The 18,454-nt window shown below is 44.1% G+C and overlaps 1 protein-coding gene across 1 annotated transcript in view; it reads right to left on the bottom strand.

Moving 5' to 3' along the window:
- The window catches only part of Ptprj (protein tyrosine phosphatase receptor type J), a 166,250-nt gene that overhangs the window by 29,702 nt on the left and 118,094 nt on the right, over positions 1-18,454 (bottom strand). The window contains exons 2-10 of the mRNA XM_050124239.1: positions 17,350-17,374; positions 12,835-13,047; positions 11,231-11,467; positions 10,083-10,295; positions 7,195-7,461; positions 5,900-6,157; positions 2,868-3,140; positions 1,687-1,956; positions 310-600 (exon numbers count right to left, since the gene is read on the bottom strand). Of these exons, the coding sequence (XP_049980196.1) occupies positions 310-600; positions 1,687-1,956; positions 2,868-3,140; positions 5,900-6,157; positions 7,195-7,461; positions 10,083-10,295; positions 11,231-11,467; positions 12,835-13,047; positions 17,350-17,374 (2,047 nt within the window). The remainder of the gene's footprint in view (positions 1-309; positions 601-1,686; positions 1,957-2,867; positions 3,141-5,899; positions 6,158-7,194; positions 7,462-10,082; positions 10,296-11,230; positions 11,468-12,834; positions 13,048-17,349; positions 17,375-18,454) is intronic.

Genomic DNA, 18,454 nt, shown 5'->3' with positions numbered 1-18,454 from the left:
GAGGAGAGGAGAGGAGAGGAGAGGAGAGGAGAGGAGAGGAGAGGAGAGGAGAGGAGAGGAGAGGAGAGGAGAGGAGAGGAGAGGAGGAAGACAAAATGAAACATGGCAACAAGCTATTCTGTAAGGTCGCAGAACACACATCTCTTACTCTGCAGTTTCCAGCTGGATTTCTGCAGAATAAGGTAAACAGTCTGCTGGTAAAAAATACTTTAAGGGAATGCAAACACCCTAAATGGATTCTTGGGCTGCAATTCCATGCTGCTGGAGCAGCTGCTCCAGGGGTAGCCAGCTCCCTGCCACAGGGCCCACCTGTGATGCTAGTGGTGCAGGTGCTCTGGGTGGGGACTGCCATTCTTCCATATGACAAGGTGACAATGCTAATGTTGTACGAGGTAGAAAACGTCAAATCTGGTACTTTTTTCTTGCATTCTGTGTCATTCTCTGAAGTGCAGTTTTCCAGCTGTATCATATAGTTCCAAGTGTCATTCCTGACCCCTAGCTTGAAGCCTGTATTCACGCCGGGGGGACAGGGCCACTTCAGGACCAGAAATGGCTCCTTAGGGACCATCTCACAGTAGAAGAAGGCCACTGGTGCAGGTTCTACAAAGCAAAATACAGAGCAAGGTGAGGCTCACTGGAAGCAGAGAACCTGGCCCAGCACAGAAGGAAACAGCATGGATATGCACAGGTTGGGTAGACTAAGCGATAGCAGACCATGTGACCTTATTGCTCTGGGGTTCAGTGCAGACTTCTGAGGATTAAAGGAAACATTAGTGTCAGTCACCATGCAGCATTCTTAGAAGAGGCTGGAGAGATGGCCTAGCAGGTGGAATGCTTGCTGCTCTTCCAGAAGAACCAAGTTCAGTTCCCAGCCCCTCTTCCACCCATCCCAGCCACACTTGTTCATGTGGGGTTTTCTCTCACTTAAGGCTGAAATTATAAGAAGCCCCAGAGACACCACTCAAACCACCAAGCAAGCAAGTAGACCAGGTGGGATGTATCTAACTGAGCAAGGGTCACTTAAAGCCACAGAAGTAGTTAACCACATCATAGGGAAAATTAGAGGACAAGCATCAAGCTCTGATGCCTCCTGGCCCTCACTGTCCAGTTCCTACAGATCCACTCCCACTACCCCTCCAATAAATCCTCCAGCCAGCACTGTGCTGTCTCCAGCCTCAGGGCCTCTCACTGGCTGCTCTCCTGCCCATAATGCGGGGGTCAAAACCCTGTGATATTCATGTATTTGGCTCTTTACTCCCTCAGGTCTTTGCTCAGTCACCTTCCCATTTAACCTTTCATGAGGTATCTCACCTGACACCTTAATCAGAATACATTCCCCTCCCCTGAGTTTTCCTTTGCCCTCTTTAGCCACAGTCATCATCTAAGTACCTGCTCATTTTATTTATTATCTGTTCTATTCACCAGGATGAATATTACAGAAATGGAGGGACCGCTCTAATATACCAAGTGCTCAATAAACACATGTTAAACGAAGCAATGGTAACAGCATCAATGTGTTACACACACACACACACACACACACACACACGCTATCACCTGTCTTGCAGTGCTCCGTGCCATGGTTACCAACTGCAGGCACAGTAACCCATATGCTAGGAAAGGCTTCCTGAAAGTGAGCATCACAAACAGAAGAACAAGAACCACTAGGAACATGGGACTACTCACCCATACAGAACAACTTCCAGCCAGGTGATGCTGTAACATTCCCAATTTTTGCATAGATCTCCACTGTGTAAAGGGAGCCAGGGATTAAGTCAGCGATTGTCACAGAAGTGATTCCAGTGTCTATGACCATCTTAGTTACATTGCTGCCGTCTCCAGCCTTCAAGATAAGGCAGTAGGAAAACTTAGCAGGGGCTGGGTCCAAACACTTCCACCCGATGACCGCCACAGTGGTGTTGGCGCTTACTTCAATGTCAGACACATTGCTGGGCCCTTGGTTTAAAATTAAATAAACAATTAAAATGAACCACTTTAAATTTGCTATATTTTATTTGCTAAATCCAAAAGCTGCCTGGCTTTTTTCAAGACAGAATTAATTAATATGCATTGCTTCAAAAGATGATTACCCAAAAAGACAGTCATAAAATATGCATATTAAATATTCATATTAGGTGGTGGCACACGCCTTTAATCCCAGCACTTGGGAGGCAGAGGCAGGTGGATCTCTGTGAGTTCGAGGCCAGCCTGGTCTACAGAGTGAGTTCCAGGACATCCAAGACTGTTTCACAGACAAACCCTGTCTTGAAAAACCAAAATAATAATAATAATAAATATAATATATATTAAAGTCTGCAAAGAATTTAAGGTATTCAGGCTTCTTTTAAGCTTAGCATGTATATGCCAATATTTTACTTCACAGAGAGATGGGGAAGGGAGGGAGAGAAGCAATAGACTTTCCAACCTCCTTTTGGACTCTGACTAATGAAGAAGGTAAAGCAATGAGAAGCTACCACTTCCACACCTATCCCATCTGGATGCTAAGGAAGTCCCTCTCTTTCACGGTCACAAGACAAGACCCTCATGTGAGGGTTCTTCAGTGCTGGCAGGACAACAGCTCCCTAAAATGTCTCTGAGGAGTAGCAGGCCATACGACATTCTCCATTCTCATATGATGTAACTTTCTGCTTCCAGAGAACAGTTCTGTGTTCACACGACTCCAGCCACAGTGCCCACAAGAGCTGAGGAGCCTTTGCTGAAATTGATATTTTTAAGTTAAACAGCTCCCATATCAATCTAAAACCCAGAGGCATAATCTGCCCCTTCTCCATCCGTTACTGTACTTCCTCCACATGAGAGACGGAAAAAGCACTCCCTCTGCCCACCCCGGCCCCCACAAGACTCACGTGTGTACTGGGTAATGGAGCTGGAGTCACCTTGGACCCGGTCCAATTCTGGAGAGATTGTGACATTATATAAGGTGCCTGGGTCGAGGCCCTTTAGTGTGACGGCTTCCTGAGAAACAGTGGTGTTGGTGTTCTTGTGGGGGCTGTGTTCAGACACCAGAACTATGTGGTAGTGGTAGTGGTACCTAGAAGCACCGTCTGTGTTCCCCCACTTCAGCTGCATCTCACTGGTGCCAACACTGACCACTTGGATGTTGATCACAGCACTGCGGTCTAGTCAGAGAAAAGAAAGAAAACTATCTAATCATGATTCCAGCTTCATCTCATAGTGTCTGTCAAAAGAACCAACTTTTTGTTAGCCAACTCGCCAATGAGTTCAGGCCCAGTGTACTACTAGAGGTCAGGGCTAGAGTGAAACCCTACTTTAAAAAAAAAAAAAAAAAGTGAGTTCACAAAGGTCAAACTGTGTGCCTGGTACCCATGAAGGCCAGAAGAGGGGGACTGGAGTTAAAGGTGGCTGTGAGCATTAATGTGGGTGTTAGGAATCAAACCCAGATCCTCTGGGAGATCATTCAGTGCTCTTAACAACTAGCCATTTCTCCAGGCCCATGGGATTCTAATGTGTTTGGCCTGTGATACTCTGTCAAGCTATGTACTGTGAATGGGTACACTTTTTATAACTATATTGTATCTCAATAAAAAGTGTGTTTGAAGATCGGTGGTGGTAGTGGTGGTGCACACCTTTAATAGAAGCACTCGGAAGGCAGAGGCTTTGAGTTCAAAGCCAGCCTGGTCTGGTCTATGGAGTGAGTTCCAGGACAGGCTCCAAAGCTGCAGAAAAACATTGTTTCAAAAAAAAAAAAAAAAAACAAAAGAAAAAAAAAAAAGAGTGTGTTTGAAGTTGAGTGTGAAAGCTGAGGCAGGAGATTTCAAGTTCAAGGCCAGCTTGAGCTCCACAGCATGACTGTCTAAGTAAGTGAGTTAAGTGTTGGTTTGCTTGCTTTTCACCATTTACTCAAAAGAATGTGTTCATATGAGCTACCAGGCACACTGAGGAGGAAAACAAAGGAAGAACTTTATAAACCATAACATGCTTACATGATGGAACCTTTCTCTAAAAGCAGGAAGGTCATGCTAGCTATGGGGAGTATCATTATACACACAGAGCAAAACGTTCAAATAAAAAATAAAATCATTTGTAAAATGATGACAATGTAGACAAAAGGTATGGCTGTGCACACAGACAGAAAAGAAATTCAATCATATGAGAGTGGTTAAGAGTTACATATGCTCCTTCCCTTTAGCATGGTAAATAAACACAGCATATTATTTATCATTAACCATCTGTCAATGTGCATTTTGGCAGTGCTAAATATATTCCTAGTATTGTATAAACATTACCATTATCACACTCAAAATGTTTTCATCATTTTCAACACAAAATCTATACCACCTTTGCAGCACTACCATCCCGTTCCCTCTACCCGAGTTCCTCTCTCTCTCTCCGAACCTGCCTATTCTAGACCCTGTGTAAACTGAAGCATAAGTACCTGTCTTTTAGGGGTGTGATGACACACACCTTTAACCCCAGCATGCAGGAGACAAAGGCAGGAGGATCTCTGTAAGCTTGAGACAGTCAATTCTGTTCCACACATTGTAGGCCAGCTATGGCTGCATACTAAGACCCTGTCATTAAATGTAATAATAAAACTGTCTTTCTTTGTGTGACTTATTTCATTTCTAATATTTACAAGATTACATCCATGTTGCAGCATACATGAAGATTCACTCCCTAAGGCAGAATGATATTCTATTATGTAAAAACAAAGTCATATTTTGTCTATTTGTGTGCCAGTGGGTGGTGGGTGGTTTCTATCTTGGGTTTCTGTGAGTGAACAATGGTTTACAAACAGCTATTTGAGATCCTGCTTTCAATTCTTCCTGAGAGATATCAAGAAGTAGAAAACTGGATCAGGAAACATTTGTTTCCCTTTTTCTAGATTGCCTTTAGTGCTGTTCAACTACATCTGAGGAATGAAGACAACGATTCAATAATGGACAGTTGCCCTAAGTGTCTGGGGCGTACGCCAAGCCCTCTCGCCACCTATTCCAAGGAACCCACCACTAACCACACACAAATACAAGGCTGATTTTAAATTATGCCATGAAATAAACATTGCCAGACATGTTGGCACATGCCTTTAATCTAACACTTGAGAAGCAGGCTGATTTCTGTAAATGCAAAGCCAACCTGGTCTACAAAGTCAACAGGGTCCAGGCCAGCCAGAGCTACACAGTGAAACCTTGTTTTAATAAATAACAATAACAGGGGAAATATTCACAATACACAGATTAAGTGAGGAGAAAGCAGATTATAAAACCACACATGAACCAAGACAGCAAGGTTTATAAAGGATAAATATGTATGTTTGTGTACATCTTAAAATAAGTGTCAGGGAGCTGGCTATGGTAGCATGTGACTCTAATCTCAGCATTTGTGAAGTGGAGTTCAAGACCAATCTCAGCCGCATAGTAAGTCAGAAAACCACATAAGACCCTATCTCAAAAGGGGGTGAGAGCCGGGCGATGGTGGCGCACGCCTTTAATCCCAGCACTCGGGAGGCAGAGGCAGGCGGATCTCTGTGAGTTCGAGACCAGCCTGGTCTACAGAGCTAGTTCCAGGACAGGCTCCAAAGCCTCAGAGAAACCCTGTCTCAAAAAACTAAAAAAAAAAAAGGGGGGGTGAGATGCTGGTAAGATGGCTCAGTGAGTAAAAGCACTTGCCACACAAGTCTGACAACCTGAGTTCAATTCCCAGAACCCAGAGTAGACGAGAACCTGGAAGTTATCCTCTGACCTCCACACACGGTGTGGTACCTAACTGATAGGTTTACATACGATTCTTCGTCACTTTATTTTTGTGCTGTCGCTATCACCACAGTCATGAAATGTTTTAAGATTCGTTTTATAAAAAGAAAAATATATTTTGAAAATAAGACATCTGTAAGAAACATCAATATCAGGATGCTCACCAGTTCTGCCGTCAACTGTTCTGGATGGCCCTTCAGTCCCATCTGGTCCTTGTGGAAATATTTCAAAATGATAAGTGGTTCCAGGCTCTAATTCTTTGATGGTAAAGCTCTGATTTCCAGTTGTATAATTTCCGCTCTTCTCACTTCCCTTCTGCATGGCAAGGATCCTAAATGACTGTGAGTCCTTGCTTTTCCAAGTCAAACCAATTTCCCTTGTGCTGACATTTGTCACATGGAAGTCAGAAACCGGACCAGGGGCTATGGAAGACAGTGAGGACGGTTAGATGAAGAACCTCCATCTCCAGGCATGGTACAGGAGTGGCACTGTCCACAATACCGGCACTTGAGAACATAAAACAGGAAGATCTCGAGTTCAAGACCAGCTAGGACTATAAAAACAAAAGTATAAACAGAGCGGCCAACCCTCATAAGAAGCTGTCCTGTTCTCCCTTTTGCTTTTCCTGGAGCACCAACTGCAGAAAAAAACTGGTGCTTCTGGCTAAAGAAAGATCACTTGGCCACAGAAGGTAGACGCCATGTCAGTCACCAGTGACAGGAGGTAAGGTTTCCCAAGCTGTGAGGATGAGTGCTGGCCATGGCTGGCTGCTTTATCTTGAACATGTTACTCCAAAAGGTCTAATCTCACCTCTGTCAGTTTCCTGCTGAGATGCCAGTCCACACTATCTCGATCATGGCTTCCACGTCCATAAAGTAAGACTAACACCAACCATACCACAAGGATTTCCAAGCTCTCAGTGACAGTGCAAAAGCATCACTGAGCAAATGATTAGGGCCAATCAATGATCACTGTTACTACATCTCACACCTCACAAATGAGGCCCTGTGGCGCCATAGGCAGTGCTCAGCATTCCTCACCTTGTACTGAGACCTGGCACATAAGCTATAGAGTGCTGGCTAGTTTTTAATGTTAACTTGACAGAACCTAGAGTCACCTGAGAAAATGAAACCTCAGTTGTATAATTGCCCAGACTGGCCTATGGCCACATCTGTAAGAAATGGTCTTGATTGGTGATTGATGTGGACAGGCCCAGCACACTGTAGGCATTCTGTATTTGGGAAGGAGGGCGTGGGTTGCTTAAGAAAACCAGCTGAGCAGTCAGAAAGCTAGCCAAGCAGCCGCATTCTTCCATGGCTTCCCTGAGGATTGGATTGCTTGCTTCCTAGCAGTGTAACCTGAAGTGAACTGTTTCTTCCCCCTAGTTTCTCTGGTCACAGAGTTTACCACTACCACAACAGAAAAGCAAACCAGACAAGATACCAGGGAGTGAACTTACAAGTATATACTTGGAGGAAGCCTGGTGTGCCCTCGATGTGACTCAGGAAAGGACGTACTGTGATGTTGTATAAGGTGCTCGAGCTGAGTCCATAGATGATAGCCTCAGTCTTATTGACAGTTTGATTGATAGAATTAGTCCCCCCAGCCACATGTATCTTGTAGGTGTAGGGAAAAGATGACCCATCATTATACTTGATCTTCCAGGTCAGGGTCATATTTGTGGCACTGATGTTCACAGCTCTGATGTCAAAAACCTGGCTTGAATCTTTGAAGACACAAGAGGAGTAAAAATAATCAGAATGGTCAAGTCAGAATGAGAAGAGAAGAGAGTATCAATCGGGACCTTTCGCTGGTCCTGCGGAACACATTTAGGTATTGGTCACCCTCATCATCACCTCACCATGACCAGAAATGTATGTAGGTCTCACCAAAGCTGGGCATCAGTGGAGAATACACAGCCTGGCCACCTCACATCACAGACGCTCTGCATTCAGTTTGGGAGCAGACCTCGAAAGATACCAAGATTCCAGATCAAACAAAAGTATGAACGTTCACATGTGCTGCCCAGGAGATAGGGGAGGATGAGCCAGAAAATTCCTCAAGTACACATTCACCCAAGAACAGACACTAGTCATCGTGAATTACAGGGAGCTAGCTGGGCTCTACCAGGGAGTACACCTGAGAAAAGCCACTAGCTGCTTTCTCCTCTGTGACGCGGTTCCCACCCTAACCTTACAAAAAGACAACGTGAGAACCAGATGTCATCCAGTTACTATGAAATAAGCTTTTTGTACACTGTAAAGATGTGACTTTGCCAAAGTGTCTTTTGATTGGTTTAATAAGGAGGTGAGTGGCCAAAAGCTAGACAGGAAGAGGTTAGGTGGGACTTTTGAGCAGAGAAAAAAGAAGAGCTAAATCTAGGTATGGGGGAGATGGCAGAGGAGATGGAGAGGAAGCAGGACGTTCAGGAGAGGTAAAAGCCACAAGACATGGCAGCATGTAGATTAACAGAAATCGGTTGTTATAAGAGCTAGTTAGAAACAAGCCTAAGCTGAGGTCAAGCTTTCATAATTAGTAAGTCCCTGTGTCATTATTTAGGAGTTGGCTGGCAGGACAGAAAAAGACTTGTTACATCCAGTTATCTACTCTCCCAGCCCATCCTGTCTTTCTTCTGCCTGTCCTGTGCCTCAGGAGACTGCACCCTATATATGGCATCACTGGACACCTACCACATGGCCTACGAACACTCTCCACTAGTGAATGAGATGGGCAGGATCCCGACAGTTGGCTGATGAGAATAATCGGTCTTATATCCACAGTTTCTGCTTTCACCAGGCTCCAGAAAAACTATCTGCTCCCTCACTCCAGATCTGGAGGTAGTCATCCACCAGCCACTTAATCCTGACCCACTTAACCAGTCACGTGAACAATATCAGATGATGTGTGTGCACACATGTGAATGCACACATGTGTTGGAAATAGGGGGCTTGTGATCCAGGGCTATCCTTTATAAATATTTAAACAGTTTTTAAAACAGAGTCATAAATCTCTCAGAGCCCGGTGGGTGAGTAGCCTTGCCACCACCGCTCCCACTGTTCCCTTGACTTCTGCCTTCATGTGCCGGGTCTGTCATCTGTATTTCTGATCAGGACACTCCAACAGGAGCCCTTCTCCCTAGCTCCCCATCTACCCCGCCTCCATCTATCCAAGACCTACCATCCTTCCTGTAAGAGACCCTCCCTCAGGACTGGATGTTAAAACCGTGCTCTTGCCTCCTAATGTCCTCAGCATTTAGAGGACAGCAGGATGGGCAGTAGCCACCTGTGCAGTAGCCATGTACCACCTGTGCAGTAGCCATGTTCCACCTGTGCAGTAGCCATGTACCACCTGTGCAGTAGCCATGTACCACCTGTGCAGTAGCCATGTACCACCTGTGCAGTAGCCATGTACCACCTGTGCAGTAGCCCTGTTCCACCTGTGCAGTAGCCATGTACCATCTGTGCAGTAGCCCTGTTCCACCTGTACAGTAGCCATGTACCACCTGTGCAGTAGCCCCACTCCCTTTCAAAGCAGCACCCAACATTCTTGGTGGGAGGAACTGCTACAAGTCACTAACGTGAGAGCCAAGGGTCAACACCTCCCTCACCCAACACAGCCATTCATCAAGCAGACACACACATTTAACTGGGGACTCAGAATTCATCACCAGATCTAGGGTGGCCCCACACCTCCTGGATGCCAGCTTGTCTTCTCTCCTTGTTCTTCCAGCCTTCACCCTCACCCACTTAAGTCTGCTGACCTAGGGCAGTCTTTCAAAATATTTTCTGCTAAGTCAGTGCACACCAAGTCCCGGAGAGCTGTGAAGCTGCGGTCTGTTCCTGAGCTCAAAGGGCCCACAGGCAGATGTTTCCATGCATGTTTATCTCAAGCCCCCATCCATATGAAAAACCATACATCTCCTTATTCCATTATCAGTACCAATCACAAAAGCTTCCAAATACTGAACTCAAGAGAGGGAGTGCCTATGAACCACAGCTAATGATAGTGATGTGAAGGCCAGCAAGTGTCTCGACAGAAAGTTCAATATAAATCCCAAAGGCAGGCCCAAACAGAAGCTCTCTGGCTAATCCGCAGATACAGAGGTGAGGTGGCAGCCCGCATCTACACCCCTGCTCAATGCTTTACTAAGTTTCACAACAGATACGTCGTGGCCACAGAGGTAAGTAGAAACTCAGTGTACGGGATCTATCCAAAATCTCTCTCAGAAAGATCCTGCTAATAACAGAACTAACTGCTAAGAGAAAAAATCCAGAGAGAGAGAACTGCACAAAATAAAACTTTTTGTGGGAGGCTCAGGCTGAAGCCATTTCGCAAAATCCAACCTACTTGTTGTAAACACTTCTTTATTCCCAGGCCGTCCTTCCGTGCCGTCTGCTGCTTGAGAATAAACGACGGCACTGTAGTCAGTATCCGGCTTTAGCCCAGTGAGCAAGACCTCTAGGGAGGGACCCTGGACAGAAGAAGGGTCTACAGAGTCGAGAAAGTTCCTGTGGAGTTGGCAGAGGCTGGCCACTGGGCTTCTCTTGCTACCATTGGTATCTGTTTCAAACACAGGAGGCAAAGACATTAAAAAGAAGAGACTGTATCCCCCACCTTTCACCGCCCTATCCCATAGAATGACACATCTAACAAACCCACAGTTGGTACTCCATAAATATCTACTCTCTGCCTCCTCCTGAGAAAGATCCGGTTCCCTGAAAAGAACCAGATTAGTTCACTGTGTACTATTACCCCAGAAACACCACGGATATTCTGTATCTTTCTTTCAACTCTGATATGTTGAACTCTCCTCTCTTTGGGACATGGTATTCCACCACTCCATAACTCTGCCTTGGCTACCACAGGCCACGCCAGGACCACACCTGAGAGGGTGGCAGGGATGGCAGGCGATGGAACGGGAAAAGCTCGTGACCATTTCTCCCTGAAAAGCAACCTGTCACATAGACCAAAGCAGGAGAAGAGATGAGAGGGCGCATCTTCTGAAGGCCTGACTACCTGTCAGGGCCATAAATTACCTTTCATTCCTAGCATTTAACATCTGATTTCTGACCCTAATCCCCAATTTGTATCTCTGTTTCCTTGATGCAAAATGGAGACTGAGTCTCCGTCCCTCCCCTTTCACAGTTACCGAGGAGTCCATTAGGAACACTACAAAGTCTACAAACAACTCCAAAGAAACTAACGGCTTGGATCATCCTTAGGTTAGCACTGGGCATCTGTTCACCTGAGGAAAAATTTAAAAGGACTACCTACTTTCCTGAATTCCAAAATCCAAAAGTTTCCAGCCCTACCACCATGCTGAGCCCCGTGTTCACATGTAAAACATGAGCCCTCTTCCTTTTTCACAAATGTATGAGCTCAGACTACATACAGCCCTCCAGCGATTTTAAGACCCTACACAAAAACATAAACAGTATGCTTTAAAATCCAGTCAATGACACACTCAGACCCTGATGCACAATTCTGTAACACACCTTCTTTAACCAGTAAGTCATTCTGTGTCTCCTTTGATTCTGGGAAAGAACAGTTACTCTGGGCCCCCAGCGTCAGGCCTGAAATATTGATGGGTAAATGTGGAGTCAACTCTGTGGAGTTTCTAAAGCTTTCAAGAAGCATCCGGTAGGAGGCAGAGCCATTTGTGTTGCTCCAGGTGAGAAGGGCCTGCGTCACACCCATGAAGGCAACTCGGAGATCAGTCACCGGCAAAGGTTCTGTTTCAAAAACACAAAGCTGGTATTAGTGGAAGAGGTATCTGCAATCATCTTTTTTTACACCGGTGCCACTTCAAAGTGACCCATATTTCATTTGTATCAGTCTAAACGTCCCCACGACATCACAGGGGCAGGGGACAAACACTTTCTGAAAAGGTGATAAGGAACAAACCTTAAAATCAAAACTGCTTATGTTCTGTGTCACTGTTCAAGACTAACTCCAATAGGAACTTGAAATTCTTTAAAATACTCTCCCACACAGTGGCATTTAACTGTATTTATTTTAGACACTAAAAATAAAGCATATAAAAATAACTTTCTAAATCTAGATGTCTCTGTTCAAAATAATGCAAACAATATGGTTTTATAATGCCCAGATCTTCTAGCCCAGGAGACACCCGATGCCCAGGCCCTCACAGCACCTTGTTTACTGGATGGGAACATGAATTAAACCATTTCACCATAAGAAACATACACCCCTTTCCATTTTTGTGACGATTTTATTGCTTGATTTCACCATGCAGCCCAAGTGAGCTCAAATGTGCAACAATCTTCTCACCACTGCCTCGTGAGTGCTAGAAGTAGAAGCGTCCCACCACACCCAGCACTGCTCCCTTTACTTTGTGATAGAAGAACAAGGAGACCAGAGGGGCAGGACGACTCGCTCAAGAGCACACACTGCTGGTGTGCTCGGTGGAGAGACCAGAATGCAGAGAAGCAGATAAGGCAAAAGTGATGGTGTTCCAGAGAAGACCCCTGCCTGAGGTCTCAGGGAGCTGACTGCAAAGCACTCCTAAGGCAGCTTCCAGCTATGGCATGAGGTGACCGATCAACGTTTTATCTGAATTCTCACATTGGATATCTAGATGCAAAGATTTCTAAATTACGTCACTGTGGGCTGCTGGGTGTTGTAGCTAAATGGGACTACATGGAGGCCTCCTTGCCCACCGAGCACGTACCACATGGGTGCTGAGGATCCAAACACCAATACCACTGAGCTACAACCCCTGTTCTCTGTCTTTATTATTAAAGAATTAAACACTAATAAACTAGAAAATTAAATGATTTTGGTGGTTGTCTGGATACCATGGTACTCTGACAGCTAGAATCAGGCTCTCCAGGTTCCAATTCAATTGCTTAATATCCAGTATTAAGGAACCTTAGAAGAAAGTTAACTCCTCCATATCACAGTTCTTACCTTCAGCCTCAGGTTTTATGAGGACAAAATAATGTTTGTCACGCACAGTGTCTGATGCGATCTCTTCCACAGAACCCTGTCCTGAGGACTCTAACGTGGATAAAGACATTTTCCTTCCCTTCCCATATTACTGCTACTATAGCCACCAGCTATGTTCCTTGTCCCTTACCTGTTGTGACATTTTTGTCCGTGGGGTCTCCGAAGGTTTGATTGGCTGCTATTGGAGTGATGTTATATGACATTTGGTTTTTCTCAGTAGTAAACGTCAGGTTCTTTTCCATCTTATTCTCTATTCTGTACGTGTACTCTGAAACCGCTGAATCGTTGTGCCTCCATGTTAAATCCACACTGGCTGGGCTAGAGACAGCTTCAGGGCTCGAAGCTATTTAAATATAGAAGAGAGAGAGATTAATTACATGTAATAAATATAAGAATAAAGCCTACCTTGTATGTCTACCTTTCAGAACTCAATTTCGTTTCTCTTCATTTGCCTCTTTGACTTTCCTGAAATAAAATACATCCAAATACACGTGTACTCATGCATGAGAATACGTCCCTAAACCAAAACAAAATAAAGAGAAACTAGCCACATTGGCTACGAGTTTAACATAGATTTGAATTTTGACATTAGCTGAGACAGAGAGATCTAAGATGCAAAAGGAGTCTGGGAAACTGCCTATTCTACCAACTTACTGAGTGACTTGGAGTGATCCCCTTAAAACTACTCTATCCTAACTGGGAAGGGTTAGTAAGCCATCATGACAAAACAGACAAGACATTAAAGCTCCTGGTCATATAATTTTATTCAAAGTCATCTCAACTCTTAGGCTATCAGTTTCATCCTCGGTACAATGCCAGGTATGCAAATCCCAAACCAATGGAAGCCACATGGTTACTCACAGTGACACTAGCAAGTGCATGTACCCTAGTTAAGTTCAAGATTGCAGAGTAATGCCCAGGAACAGCAAAACACAAAGTAAAGCCTTAATCTTAAGGTGCTGGGGAAACCACAGGTAACACTCCAGCGTGAATGGGATGGTGTGCCTCACCTCGGGGCAGGTGTAAAGTTATCCAGTTTATAGAAAGGACAAGAAGAGAAAGAGATCATCTTGTGAGGCCCCTTCAGTCATGAGTTTCCTCTACAAAGTTCCCATCAGTACTGGGTACTGCCATTTGCAAGCAGTGATAATGGGGATGAGAACAAAGTGGCAACAACTACAGCATAGGAGGAAGTAAATCGGCAGCGCCGTCAGCAATTCGACACGTTATCTATCAGCCCAGAATGTGCACTTTCCACTTACTCAGCTCACCTGCAAGAGCACAGCTACAGCGCCATTTTCAGTAGCAAAAAGACATGCTAAGAACGGAATTGTTTTCATTCATACAGAGAATCTGAGCAACATGGGGAGATAGATGTCTACATTTCAATAGTCATGGGGTAGAAAGTATAGCTTTTTCAAATTTTGCTAAATGTTTCCTCTCCATTTATTGAAATAATACTGTGGATTTTGTCTTTTCTATTAATCTAACATATCAGATACACTGTTTGCATATGCTGAACCATTCTTAAATCCCTGGAATGAATCTCATTTGATCACAATGAACAGTCTTTAATGTGTTCTTGAATTGGGCTTCTAATCTTTTATGGAGGAATTAACAAAACCATTCATTAATATAAACCTCCCTCTTAGGACATGTTTTGTCATATCCTGTGTGTTTTGAAATATAGTCTTCCTCTCAAATGTTTTCATTCCTTTTTGTCTTACACTGTTGCTTATCTGAAAGTGTGTTGCTAATTTCCAAACATCTGTAAAGTTTCCCAAGTTCTTATTAATTTATTTCTAGTTTTCCTTGATTTTGAAAAATACTTGCAGAGCTCTCAGAATTCTTAAACTTGTAAGACATATTTTGTAGCCTAGCATAGGTCTATCCCAGACAGTGCTCGATCTCCAGTGCAGAAAAATGTGTATTTGCAGCCGATGGAGAAAATACCTGGATATGTCTCTTAGGTCTCCTTGGTACACACTATAATTAGAACTCAATCCTTCATCCTTACTTAAGCAGTGTGGGTAGTCAAGCTGGGGTTACACAACCGTCACACCCTCTGAGGTGGTTTGAAAGAAAATGTTCCCCAAAGGAAGTAGCACTATTAGGAGGGGCAGCCTTGTTGGAGTAGGTGTGGTCTTGTGGGAGGAAGTGTGTCACCTATAGGTCTTTTTCTCAAGCTCAACTCAGTGTGACAGTCATTCAACTTTCTACTACTGCCTACTAGTCAAAATGTAGCCAGCACCATGTCTTCCTGCATGCCACCATGCTCCCTGTCATGATGGTAATGGACTGAACTTCTGAAACTGTAAGCCAGCACCTCACTTAAATGTTTACTTTGTAAGAGTTGCTGTGGTCATGGTGTCTTTTCACAACACTATAAATCCCAACTAAGATACCTTCTGAATGTGGTGAAAACATCTTCTCAGTTACTCACCCTGCTTCCTATCACAGTGACTCTACAGATGGGTCAGGTCTATAACCTTAATCCAGAAATCAATTCTGGAGGCTGAGCATAAATCCTGTATGTTATGGGCTAAATTGTATCATCCCCAAAAACCATACATTAAAATATTAAACATCAGTACCTCCAAATATGTGTGTGCTTGCAAGACAGTGTGTATCAAGGAGTTAAGTTCAAGAGAGGTCATAAGGGTGTGGCCTCTTGCAATAAAACAGATGCCCTCATATGTTACAAAATATTTGTGTACACTGTAAAGGTATGTCTCTGCCTAAGATGCCTTCTGATAGGTTTAATAAAAAGCTGAATGGTCAGCTGCTAGGCCGGAGAAAATAAGCAGGACTTCCAGGGAGGGAAGAGAGGGGAAGAGGAGGAGGAGGAGGAGGAGGAGGAGGAGGAGGAGGAGGAGGAGGAGGAGGAGGAGGAGGAGGAGGAGGAGGAGGAGGAGGAGAAAACTAGATGGGAGACTTCGCCAGCAGACTCAGTCAAATGTGCAACACTAAGAATAGGTAACCAAGCTATGTGGCAGAACATAGATTAAAAAAAAAAAAAAAAGGTTGATTAAGTTATAAGAGCTGGTTGGGGAAAAGCCAAAGCTAAGGCCAAGCTTTCATAATTAATAAGAAGTCTCCAGGTCATTATCTGTGGGCTGGTGATCCAAAGATAGTCCGACAAGAAAGCTTGCTACACTTTTAAGAAGAACACATTAGCATACAGGCACAGGGGCTGGGGGAGTCCCGTGATGACACAGGAAGAAAACTGCCACCTGTGTGCAAAGAGAAGCTCCTCAATTATAAGAAAATAAACTATGGACAGTGACTGGCATAGCTCTGGGGTCGGATTCTGCAGACCAGTGGCTCCAGCCCCCTACTAGCCCCCTACTAGCTTATCTGATACTACCTGTGTGGTTCCCTGTTATTTGTAAAAACCTTTGTATATTACTGTTGCTAACGAAGATTTGCCTTATTAGAAGGGTTCAGTAGATTGGTCCCACTTTGCATAGCACAATGAGACCAAGCTAATCATATCTCAAGGAATCCTAGGCTCTAGGATGTTTTTTATCCAGTAAGAAGTGAAAAAAATGTTCCTGAATTTTAGAGACAAACAAAAGCTACCAATTTTTTTCCAAAAGAATATGCAATTTTAAAATACTAACTACTATTATTCTTCTACAGAAACAGTAAGGTCTTTTTAAAAATAATTTATTTACTTTAATTTCATGTGCATTCTTGTTTTGCCTGCATGTATGTCTGTGCGAAGGTGTCAGATTCCTTGAAACTGAAATTACAGGCAGTTATGAGGTCCATGTGGGTGCTGGGAATTGAACCCAGGTCCTCTGGAAGAGCAGCCAGCTTCTTAACCATTGTGCCATCTCTCCAACTCCAACAGTAATGATCTGATCCCAGAATTGCTTTCAGACGGATGTATTTAGCTATAAAAACCATCATTACTAGATCGTCAGAAAAGCATATTTATCTTGTCTTCCTGTAGAGCAAGGAAAGAAAGCGCCTAGCCATGGCTGGAGCTTGGTCCTCCACACCACCCTCGGACTCAGGGGGACTGGGAATTCTGTTCTGCTTTACTGTTCTAAGGATGGAGTCCTGAACTCCACACATGCTGAGAAAGTACCCAACCATGAGCTACAGCCCCATCCCCAGGCTGATACTAAAAACCAAAGGAGGCTGTCTCTGCTTCTGAAGAGATTTGAAAATTCCACAACACCATATTTTAAAGGTCAAACAGTAACACAAAAAAGTGCTTGCAGAATAACAGCACATGCAATAGGAAAATAACTACTGCAGTTTTAATTCATTTCTCTCATCCATGGGGATAGGCTGGCAAAAGAAAATCATAGAAAGCCCAATGTTTTTATGAACTGGTGGTTGCACTGTGTCCCCCAGGCTTCCCTCAAACTCTCTAGTTCAAGAGACCTCTGGCCGAACAAAGTCTCCCAAGGAGTTGAAACTGCAGGAGTACACCCCCACGTAGCTCAGAAAACACAGAATTTTTATAGCTGTGGTTGAAGAACTGACTCTCTTTTCACTTGCTGCTTCTACTTTCACTTGGCTTCTAAGGAAAAGCAGAAAGTAAGTGGATTTTCACAGTTTTCTGTGAGCATTATGACCACTAGGGGACAATAGCAAACAACACAAGAATAGGAAGGAGCGAGGTACTCACCCGCACCTGCACCTGTGCACAGGACCTGTAATGGAAGAGAAAAAGGAAGTCAGCAGATTCATTCAGCCATGGAAATGCAAATCAGAAACAGAGCAGCTGGGGACCTGTTAATGGGAGTGGGCTTTGAATTTGTGGAAGGATGGCGGCCACAGTCAGTGTGTCTGGGACTTTAAAGACAGGGAGAGCTCAAGTCAATGACACAGGATTAACTATGGAGGCCATGAGGCTACTGACTTCTCGGGGCTCCAAAAGCCAGTGCTCCCTCCTGCCTCTGTGAGATGAACTAAGGCAGACACAAAAGCCAAACCAAGTTTGTCTGAGCCAGAACAAATGGAAATGGAGACCCAAGGCTCTTCCTACAGCCAAGTCCAGAGCCAGCAGACTGGTAAAGCCTGAAGTGGAAAGTCAGGGGGCTTGGATTGTTCACCTTCTTCAGTCTGTCAGCTGACGGCAGTCTCTTTTTTTTTTTTTTTTTTTTTTAAATCATCTGGTATGCTACTTTGAGAAGGAGTGAAATATGATTTAGTTGACAATGTCAATATTCCATTTGGGGTCGAGAAAGACCATGCCATAAATCATTTCCCCAACATATAATGTAATTTGCAGTTGTATGTTTTATTGTTTCTTAAATACATGCTTTTGAAAATTGGAATTTCCAAAGTATGGTGATTGTGAAAAAGAAAATAATAAAAAGAAGAGAAATGTCCTGCAACTTACGACCATCCTTAGAATTAAAGTCTACCTTAACTACCCAGCAAGCTCTCTACTCTTGGTGACATTCACATTCTTGAAACTAATTTCCCCCTTAGAAACTTTACATATTTATTCCCTCTTGCCAAAGGACAGTGCCAACAAAACTTTCTTTCTTCTTTTCTAGGTGCCTAAGATGTCACCCATTCAAAAGTCTCTTCAGTAACCACCCAGGAAAACTCAGCACCCTCCCCCTCCATTGCCACTGTCTCCTCCACATGAGCAGGAACACAGTTCATATTGCAGGCTCAAAAATGCCACAGGAAAGAACAAGCAAGCTGAGGAGGAGCAAAGGCATTCCCAAGGTCAGGCAATATGTCAATCAATGCCTCTGTGATGGGTCCCAGGAGAGGAA

This window comes from Alexandromys fortis, unplaced genomic scaffold, assembly GCF_014885135.2.
Source record: "Alexandromys fortis isolate MF-2015 unplaced genomic scaffold, M_Fortis_MF-2015_v1.1 scaffold_222, whole genome shotgun sequence".
NCBI classification, from domain to species: domain Eukaryota; kingdom Metazoa; phylum Chordata; class Mammalia; order Rodentia; family Cricetidae; genus Alexandromys; species Alexandromys fortis.
The sequence above is the reverse complement of the archived record's forward strand: the minus strand, read 5'-3'. Positions and strand labels throughout refer to the sequence as shown.